The sequence below is a fragment of the Pyxicephalus adspersus genome, chromosome 4 (assembly GCF_032062135.1).
Source record: "Pyxicephalus adspersus chromosome 4, UCB_Pads_2.0, whole genome shotgun sequence".
Classification (NCBI taxonomy): domain Eukaryota; kingdom Metazoa; phylum Chordata; class Amphibia; order Anura; family Pyxicephalidae; genus Pyxicephalus; species Pyxicephalus adspersus.
The window spans coordinates 73,268,505-73,279,627 of NC_092861.1; the positions used below are offsets into that span (position 1 = coordinate 73,268,505).

General features: G+C 37.5%; 1 protein-coding gene across 2 annotated transcripts in view; it reads right to left on the reverse strand.

The window, feature by feature from the left end:
* Positions 1 to 11,123, reverse strand: part of RNGTT (RNA guanylyltransferase and 5'-phosphatase) — a 173,987-nt gene that overhangs the window by 132,544 nt on the left and 30,320 nt on the right. For both annotated transcript variants that reach the window (XM_072408626.1, XM_072408625.1), the window contains exon 6: positions 8,399 to 8,642. In XM_072408626.1, the coding sequence (XP_072264727.1) occupies positions 8,399 to 8,642 (244 nt within the window). The remainder of the gene's footprint in view (positions 1 to 8,398; positions 8,643 to 11,123) is intronic.

Below are 11,123 nucleotides of genomic sequence, written 5' to 3' on the forward strand. Positions count from 1 at the left end.
ATATATATATATATATATATATAATTTCAGGAAAATCAGTCAACATGTTCTGAAATTTGAAATGGGTCAAAATACAGCAATGAGTAGAGGTAGTCCCCCAGGTTTAGGCCCTCTGACATATGGACGACTCCTAGATACGAACGGGGCTTTCCTGCTCCCTCGTGTGCAGGAAGGAGTCTTGGAGGGGGCAGATTGCCTGACTTGCAGAAGACATCCTTTGCTAAACTAATGGTTCTCGCCCGATAATCGGCTCGGGGGAAAACTCGGGCGAGAATCTGGCATGTGTACAGCGCCTGCCGTCCACTGTCCGAACGACTGTCCTGGTGGATCCATGGACGATGGACAGTGAACGATCGTAATGCAAGGGAAGGGGGACAGCGCACAGCAGGGTACCGCTTCATCGTTCTTCCCTCCCCTCTCCATAGACTAGAACGGTGCTGTATGTACAGCACTCGTTCATGCATCATGCAGTGCTTAGTTGTTGGAAAGGATCGTAAAAGATCCTTTCCAACGACTATATTTGCACGTGTGTATGCGGCTTAACTCTTTAATGGCCAAGACAAACTACGCAGTTGCTTCTTTTTGCATATTAAAGCACAGCTTGCTCCAGAGGTTGATGAATGTCTAGGCTCCATAAAGTTTTTTTTTTTTTTTTTTTGCTTTGTTTGTGATTAGCTCACAGTGAGGATTTTATAAACTAACAGACACCACACTGCCTAATATTATGTTGAGACAAACATCTGTCCTAATTGCAATTTTTTTTTTAAGCGACAAACAATATAAACTATGGGTCTGTAAAGACAGGGGGTAAAACTATTCCAAAGACTCCCTCTTTATAAGTTCAATACTGTTGACCTGGTTAGCTGTAAGTGCATTTAGTTAATCTGTCCAAACAAAGCACACAAAAAACCCTACATCCTGCCATTCTCAACTTGTTCCCAGCATTTTCTGATACAGAGGGGTCACACTGTCCTCAGTCCTATAATGCCATGGTTGGATTGTTACAAGCCGCTTCTATGTACAACGTGCTTGTAAAATCTAGTAGCCACTGATTTCTGTCACAGGCAGCCATTCCTTCCAGAAAGACCCAAAGTGCTGGAGGAAAAGCCTGTGAATTGTAATGAGGCGCTGAGGCACAGCAATCTACTGAATTCAGAAAAGGTCATCCAAGATGATACATTGCTCTTATCTCCTATTTTTCAGACAGAATACGCTTAATAATGCAATCATGAACAAAGCTTTATTCATTTGTGATTTTTACATTTTAAATGAATGAACTAGTATGGCTGAACAACAAAATAAGCTTACTTAAACAATTCTAGAAAAAAGGGAAACAAATTCAGGAAAACATTGGCAAGACTACAATGAGCTCAAAACACAGTATACACTGGAACAATTTAACTACGGGACATCAAAAAAAAAAATTTCATGTAAAAGATTTTAGGTAGCTACAGAGTTAATGTAAAATACTTGAGAATATGAATACAGATGGTCTGCTGTAGCTATGAAAGCAAGCTACAGATTTACTGCAGTCTCAGTGAAAGCATCAGAGGAATCCCAGTGGATAAGCCATGCCATGTCGAGTAAACATCTGTTTTAGTGACACCTTGAGGACACAGTCCCATGGGGAATAATATTGAAGCAAAGCAAACATGCCATTACTAGAGGGTCCATTTTCAACTGATAGAAGCACACAATTAACATTTAGCATACTTTTCTGTATTCATGTACAAGATCTTGCTTTGTGTAATGCAAACCTAGAGTGACATTTAAAAAAATGGAGTGAATGATGTAGTATGATGATAACCCCACAGGCAAAGTCCCTAAGAAAAACATTAAACTCATGCTGACAGCTATTAAAACTCTACAGAAGGTTATGAACGTATGGAAAATATATGTATTTTAGAAATGCATTGCATAACAGGGCTTGAAATGCATTGGAAAAAAGCCCATAGAAGCCAGTTTTCAGTTGTCTTATCTACTGCAAATATAAAAAATTTAAGATTGTTAGTTTCCTGGGGCAGCAAACATAAAAAAGTAATTCTCTAGTATTTATACATAACCCTTAAAGTAAATAATGTGCAGAAATTACATGGAATCCCAAAAATGTAAAAGCATATCTATCAAGTATTGCTGATGTGCAAAGAAGCCATTACCAGTAATATACAAGTTACAGTTATACGTTCTTGCTAGGAAAAAAAAGGTAATGGCAGTATGCAACCTTGATATTTTATTAAGATGAAGATTAGTGCCTAGCTGGCCTCTGAACTTCCTAGAAAACATAACTACTCCCTAGCACAGCTCACATCCTACTTGCCCTTTCTAAGTCCTTACTCTCCCCATTTCTACTATCCTCTTCCAGGAGTGTCTAATAACTACCTTTCCTGTTCAAGCTCTTCCAGTCCAGGGTTTCTCTTTCCTATAATAACCTTTTGGATCGCGGCTTGGAGAGGAGAGGAAGGAAATACTATAATATGTCATTAAGCAATAGTCCTAAGTTAACTGGGGTAGTTGACATTACATTCATGAAGATGGTGCCCAAGCGCAGTCTTAGAGCTTATAGATCTTCTCCAAGGGAGGCTTTTTTAGGTAATGCACTCAGAATATATGTTAGATGATTATACAACCCTATATTTTTTTTTAATAAATGGACCATGGACAGGCTCTCAGCCATTGCAATTAAGCAGTAACTTCTGTACATTTAGGTTACATGGCAGACCATGTTAGGTTCCATTCCTGAGAGCACGGAGATAGTGACCACTACCAACTACTATCAAATACAGGAAAGAACAACTAGACACCATTTAATTGCTAATCAATACACACAAGTATATTTACTCTTAATCATGCTAAAAATCCAGTTAGATCTTAAATTGATGTGCACACTGCCTGTGCTGCACTGAAATCCCAAATAACCCTGCCAAGTTCTTTAATATAAAATATATTCTTTAATATAAAAATAAATAAAGTTTTTTGATTGTATTTGCTGGACAAGGAGAGTAAGTATGTCACTGGATGTTTGGATCGTGATAGATGGGATCAACAACTTCCTGAGACAGTAAATTGTAATTAGTAAAACACAGTAAAAAACAAAAAAAATAAAGAGTTTAATACTAAAGGAGTGATATTCGAGGGAGAGTTATGGTAGCAGGAATTTGTGGAAAGACCACACAACCCAAGCATGACAACTTTATTTAGAAGGGTGCATGAACAACTGGGGAGAAAAGTGGGCTCCTACTATTAAAAATCTAGAATTTCACAAAGGCTTTCAAGATGAACTTACTATATAGAAGGGTTTTATTTTTTCTTTAACAAACATGTATTTTGATTTACGTTTTATTTGGAATAATCAAATAGCATTTTTTTTCACAAAGATAAAAGGATAGGGGTGTAGTAAATGGCATGCGCTAAACACCTAGTCTTAAAATGATATAATTGTGAAATGCAATACAGACAATTCTAACCTAGTATTGTTGTTTGAATCTAAAGAAAGATTTGTGTATTTATGTTCATGTTATATACACTGCATGACTGCATTTGAGGCTGTATTTAGGAATAAGCTGGGCTTTTGCTCACTAGCAACCTTTTTACAGAAACTATATGTACATATCTGAACTATTAAAAAGCAATTTACTGGAGATAATCTGCAAAGAAAAAATTTGCTTAAGTCTATCCCAAGAGACTTATTTATCCCCATCTTGCCCTTTCCAAAGTAAACAAAAAAACAAAGCCAAGTCATCAATTATATCTACATTTTACGACAACTCAGGTCTTTCTCTTATGGTCACTGTTCTATATATACATAAGTGGCCAGGGGGAGTTTTTATTGATGACACGAGGACTTCGTTTTTGAATAGTATATAAGTAAATTTATCTGGGCCAATGGAGTAGTTAATGAAGTTACCTTTTAATTTTAATGTTGGGAGAAGAGAATAGAACAGATCATTTGGTGTCAGTAGTTTCAGTCACACATGTGAAACAAACATGCAGTTTACTATGTGAGAATAAAGTTAACACTTAAACTGCATTCTTACTCTGGGTCAGTAATTTAGAAGGTAATAAAGGCAGAGAATCACTACACTAACGAAGCAAGCAATTTATTTTAAAACCAGGTGAGAAAATAAAGCCAAAAAATTATCTGAGTAAAAAAAAAAAAAAAAATAAGCAATTGGTATTTGGCTGTGGATTTACTGCATAAACAATTGCTCCTCAGTTTATGGTACCACTTGCTTCAATTTTATACCGATTAAAAGAATGCAACATAGGCATGAAATCAATGCCATTATTGGTCTGAAATGGGCGCAGTGGATGGCCTTTTCCTTCATAACCCTGCTCTTTAGCTGGTGTTCCAAAAAGCTATACTTTAAGAGTTTTGCCGAGTTACAGGAACTAGATAAGGTTCATTGGGCACTGAGCCCATATTCAATAAACCCAGACAAGCCTGGTGATGTCCTCTGCTACAACATTAAATCAACCAACATAAGAGCAGCCTGGGAAAAAGGTTCAGTGGACCTGAATGGTACTCGCTTTGCCACATGTACAGTTGAGGGGGAAAGAAGTATTTGATCCCCTGCTGATTTTTTACGTTTGTCCTCTGACAAAGAATGGCCAGTCTATAATTGTAATGGTAGGTTTATTGTAGATGTGAGAGACAGGAAAACAACAAAAGAACCCTCAAAAACCCAGTGCTCAAAAGTCAGTGCTTGATGTGCATTGTAATGAGTGAAAAAAGTATTTGATCCTCTATCAACCAGCAAGATTTCAGGCTCCCTGTTGTCTTCACTGTATGCACGTAACCGGCTGAGATTAGGAGCACCCTCTGTAAGGGAGTGCTCCTAATCCAAGCTTGTTACAGTAACTGTATAAAAGACACCTGTCCACAGAAGCAATCAATCAATTAGATTCCAAACTAGCCACTGGCCAAGAGCAAATAGCTGTCTAAGGATGTCAGGGAAAAGATTGTAGACCTACACAAGGCTGCGCTACAAGACTATCGCCAAGCAGCCTGGTGAAAAGGTGAGAACAGTTGGCAAGATAATTCTCAAATGGAAGAAACGCAAAATAACTGTCAATATCCCTGGGTCCGGGTCTCCATGCAAGATCTTCCCTCGTGGAGTTGCAATGATCATGAGAACGGCGACGAAACAGAACTACACAGGAGGAACTTGTCAATGATCTCAGGGCAGCTGGGACCATAGTCACCAAGAAAACAACGGAAATCTTGCAGAACCCACAAGGTCCCCCTGCTCAAGACAGCACATGTACAGGCCTGTCTCCGGTTTGCCAATGAACATCTGAATGATCCAGAGGAGAACTGGGTGAAAGTGTTGTGGTCAAATGAGGCCAAAAATGAGAGACCAAAATTGAGCACTTTGGCATCAACTCAACTCGCTGTGTTTAGAGGAGGAGGAATGCTGCCTATGACCCCCAGAACACCATCCCCACCGTCAAATATGGAGGTGGACACATTATGCTTTGGGGGTGTTTTCTGCTAAGGGGACAGGACACCTTCACTGCATCGAAGGGACAATGCACGGGGCCATGTACCGTCAAATCTTGGGAAAGCACCTCCTTACCTCAGCCAGAGTATTGAAAATGGGTTGTGGATGGATACAAAATCAGAAGGGGATCAAATACTTGTTTTCCTCACTGTATCTTGTAAAACTCTCCAAATAAGGCATCCTTTGAAACCCATACTGGACAGGATTAAAAAAGTTGGGGCTACCTACCACTAGTGATTAACTTTTTACCGGACTGTGTGCAGGTGAGAACAGCATACTCTTAGCATTCCTATGTGGACATAGTGGGTCTGTTTGACATCTTTATGGCATCAACTTTTTCCCAGTAACCGAGTGGCACTTCCTCTCATCTGGGCCCATCCCCCAGGAAGGTCCCCAGAAAAGGAAGTAATGGTAGTGAGCCCCTATTAGGTGCAGGAGGTTCCCCTGGGTATAATCACTTGATCCACCTACAGAATCATTTACAGGATTAACTGATGTATTATAGAACATAACTGGGATTACCTGCAGACTGATGATTTATTTAACTTGCTTCTACTCTTTGGGATCCCATGCATTTCATGAGAACTGTCTTTTATATTGTTGGGGTGGTAGGGTCCTCCTCCTGGGTGTTATTACTTATTTCAGATTCTGACAGCACTGGGACTGTGATGCTCCTTTGGAGAAGATACCTTAACGGACTTCGTTAAACGGGGTTTTAACAGTTTTTTTTTCCCTGTTATGTTTTCCATCATACTATGGGCCATTTCCTTCTGTGCTCTCTCTGGGGTGGCTCAGCCTATTTTTTCTCGCTTCGGTTCCATTGTCAACATTTGTCTCCCTAGAAAGCGAAAGCTGGTATATGCTTGTACGGTTTCTGGACAGTTCCATCTGAGCAAGCTGGTGTTATGGACCATAAGACAAGAAGTTAACTGTGCATCTTTACAGTTTAGCCACACCAACATTCCAGCCTGTTTTTCCTTCTTCCCTTTCTGCCATCACCAACTCCCACTTTCCTTTCTAACACACACACACACTTTCCCTTCTCAACCCCTTTTCTTTCACATTCCTCCCTCCATTCTTAATCCTAAATCAGTATAATAAATGCAGTTTTTTACAGAATAAAATGTTTTTTAAGGAAGGGGATGAAAATAAAAGTATTAGACATATGAAACGGTGTAGTCAGTGCTGTTTTCTAATCTGGAAAAAAAAAAATCTAAAAATCTGGGTACCTGCACCCCTTGAGAAATCATGTACTGCTCGCTACATGGAAACTGTATTTCTTTATGTGACGAATTATATTATATAGCTCTGGGAATCCTGTACTATTTAGGTAGTTATGCATGGACCTTTATATTTTCTTATCTATACTTCTCATCACCACCAGGGTATGGAGGATGCCTCCATAGAATTTATGCTTTTTAGACTGTTGATAGGAAAATGAGGACTGGTGAATCTGCAATTACCATAGGCAAAGTTTTCTCTGTACTGAACAATTTGCAATTTGTTTCTCTATCCTATGATTATGTGTCTTTTGATGTGAGACGTTGTACTTAGCTGGTTATTTTGTTAAACCTCCCACCCCATCTTTAACACAAAAAAAAACTACAGAAACTAGAAACAAAATGAAAACACTTATTACTACTGTCTGAACTAGGAAATGAAAAAAAAAAAATGTAAAATGTATTGAAGTAATACAATATGTAAAACATTTTAAGAATTTGTAGCCTAAGAAATGCTTACAAATTTAAAATCTGACATCAAAGACCTGGTTGAGATTATATTGGCTTAAAACGCAACAGTTACTGTCTTCCCTTACTAATGAAGGAAAAAAAGAAAGGTATAGTTTGTTTCTTCTGCACTTCTATTATTTTCTACCCTATGGCTATATCTATGTGAACCTTTGCTCTCCAGCTTAGAGACTATTATTTTGAGAATGATATAGATTTATTTGCTGGCCAACAAACAGAGAAAGAACTCCAGCCAAAGATCCAGTTGCTCATGAAGTCCCCATGGGAAGTTCAGGCAGGGAACAAGAACAAAAAAAATAAATAAATAAAAATTAGAAAAAAGCTGTGTTCAAGTACTCTCCTATGCCCAGGCTAAAACACCTGCTGCGATGTGCACTAAGGCAGCTATAAAATTCCCAAATCTACTTTCTATTCTTGAACCTTATATATTTCATTTTTATATAGAGAAAAAGCATATGATATCAAAACATGGTTTATGTGCTTTGTTTGAGGGGCACATTTGCTAACAATTCTGCTCTGCTATGTAGTGAAATATAAAGCTTTGCTAGGGGAAGAACCCAAAATGTTAGCTTATACATGTACAAGCCCACGTTAAAAATAACGTTCAAGTGGATACGAAATACATAAATTAAGGAAACTTTATGTTAAGACATTGTTAAATTTATTTTAATGCCTGTTATCTAATTGTCTGGATTTTACCTAACAGGCTGTTTGATGTCCACTGTACCGCAGAGCTCAGATTAATAGAACGATATGCAGTGAAAGTAACCAATCATTTGTGTCACAGTGCTCATGTTTTAACAGGGAACACAGTAATAGGATTAGAAAGGAGAAGGATGCACAGATTAGGTTCATAACTGCCATTTTCCTCTTTACTGTTAAATAACAGTAGAGGAAAAACAGGACAAGAAACTGAAACAGAAAGAAATCAGGTCTCTGCCAGACTGGGCTGTGTGGCAAAAATGTAAATCCCAAAACTGGATGGACACAAACAAATTCTTTGGCAAGTAAAACAAGCTCCAATATTGATATATTTTATCCTTTGATTTAGGCTGATTTAGTTCAGCTTTATACCATTTTAAAACAGCAAATTATGATTTAATAATTCAAGTATAATACACTACGTTCACTTTGCAAAACAAGTTTTACCAGTTTTAATCGTTCCTTTTTCTTTTTGTGCATGGGTGCTCCTGAAGACCCAGGCTCTGCTTCTTGAAGTATGCCATTTCCGTCATCATCCACATCATCATCTTCAAAACACCAGTCAGGGAGTTCAGGAGGGGGAGGTGTATCTTCAACATCCCCGTATCGTTGGAAAAGTTCTTTTAGATAGTCCCCTTTGTAAATTCCTGGAGGCCGGGCTTGTGCAAATGTGGCTATTGCTGCTTCAATGCTGTAAGGAAAACCACAAGTCTAAGATTTAGTGCACATATACCATTAGTGCAGCAACTATAATACAAACATGCTTGTATTATTCAACCATTTTGGAAAGGAAAATGCTTTGTTTTTATCAGTAAAGTAGATCAAGAGTATTCAGTATTTACTAAACAGAAACTAGTTAGAGATTCAAAAGAAATCTGAGCAAGCCTTTAAAGCAGGGGTGCTTAACCAGGGGTATGGGAAACAAATGCTGGGGGTATGGGACTCGATCTCTGGGTACTGGTATTTATTTTATTTAATGTATTAATTTATACTTGGGTACAATAATAAATCTGAAATCGAGAGAAATAAACTTGATGTGTCAGATATCATGCAAGTTGCTTTCTTCGTAACTATACCCTGATTCCATGCTTTGATTTCACAAAAACAACAGCAAATATCTCACTAGATTAGTGAAAGTCTGTGTTATGTGGTTGAGATATTGAAAAAACTTGCACATTTAAGTTTATTTTCTTCTTTTGTGTAATACTCAGCTGTAAGAAGTAGTAGAAGTTGTTGGTTTATAATCTGAAACAGGAGAATCAAAGTTATATTGTAAAATAGTTGAAGCTGTTTGTATATTTGTCATTTTAAATTTTTTAATTTTGCTCTTTGTAAATAGATATGAAAGTTATCAATGCTTGTGATTTTATTTCATGTTCTCTTCCTAGCTATCCATATGTAAAGTACTGTAAATTCAAAGTTTTCACATATTTGGAAGTCATACTGGCAACTAATATAAGGAAAGGTGATTAATATTTCGACAGTCAAGTAAAGGGGGTATCAGACCATTTGGACAATGCATTGGGGGTCTGGAGTCATCAAAAAGTTAAGAAACCCTGCTTTAGAGCAATGCTAACAGTAGGGTAAATGTGATATGGCCCCATGTTTAAGAAGAAAGCACTGCAGAAAAGACAAATGATCTAAAACTGGAAAACACACACCAATATCAATAAAAAAATACCTTATGTCACCATTTTAGGCAAACATAAAATGGAGGAAAAGTAGTTACCACACCTAGTATGCTATAGCTTACTTCTCCTACAGCTGATGGCATGTTTTAAACTCCCTCCAGTATAATCCCAGGATGCTCTCATAAGCAAATATTGACTAAACTTACTGATCAAGGGCCTAGTCCAATGCTTTCTGTACCTTACTGTGAGTTAGTGATGTGCTAATAGCAAAGCACTGGAGGTAGCCAGACCAGTAGCATGGCTAGTCTTTTGACTTGGACAGTCCACAAACGATGGAATGCCAGGATATGGAGGCTCTGGGATGCTGAAGAGACTATGAACACACAGCATACAAGTAAAGTTTTAAGGTGTAGCCAATCCCAAGTACAAAAAAAAAATTGTAGATTACCAGACTTGAGATGTGGGTATATTATTTTTTCGTAAACATTTTTTGTCAATCAGATCTGGTGTAAAAGAACAGCACTACAGATCACACATACAATTGGTATCCAAGAACTTGATGTGCAAATCCAAAGGGGATAGTGTAAGAAAGCATCCTTATTTAACTCAAATACACTTAACACATCCCTAACACAAAACAAACATAAAAAGTTTGAAAATGCGAAAGTGAACTATTTAGAAAAAATATGATGAGGGCAGAGGAAGGAGAATGTTGGAAGCACGGCATAGAAAGGGAGGGTAATCCTGTATTCTTTAGGCAGTAATGAACCATGTGTGGCTAAGAAAGTGGAAAAGGAAATTTAAAGAGTTATGTTGAAGGGTAACCCGCAAATAAAATAAAATCATAAAGCTGACAAACTCTCCACCCAGTCTTTTCATTCTTCCATAGTAGAGATCCCCCATTTCTCAGTTAAACCCACACTGTAATGTTCCTAAGCAACTTGGAATTGGTCATGTCTATGGTTAAAAAACTATACTTAGGTAATTTATTCCTACTCCAAAGCATGTTTACAAGGCTTTAGACATAGTCAAAGTTCATAACAGTACTATTTAAAAAAAAAAAAAAACAAAAAAAAAAAAACAACACACACACACTTTCGGCAGTAGCAGTGTCAAACCGTCCTTGCACTCCACATGTAGTGTCTGAAAAAAAATGTGTGGCAAAACCACGAAAAGCAAACTTATGAAAAGAAAAGGAGAGAGATCAAACCAATTCGTTCAAATAATAACCTTTCATATGGGGATTTACCACACAGTACCTCTTAAACGACGCTAGCGTGAACTTAGCAACATAGGCTACCCGATGCTCATTTTTGCCATTTTATCTTCTATACAAGCTCAATGTAAAGCCTAGCCTTGAAACATATTTTTTTTATCATTGTAAGTAAAAACATTTGCAAAAAGTAAAAAAAAAAAGATACAAGAAAGAAAGGGTCCAAACATGATCATCAGCTATTACTTAGCCACTACTATTCCAGACAATTAAAAGAAAGAAAGAATGTATTTAGTAAGGATCAATTACTTAAGTACTTATAAGGTTA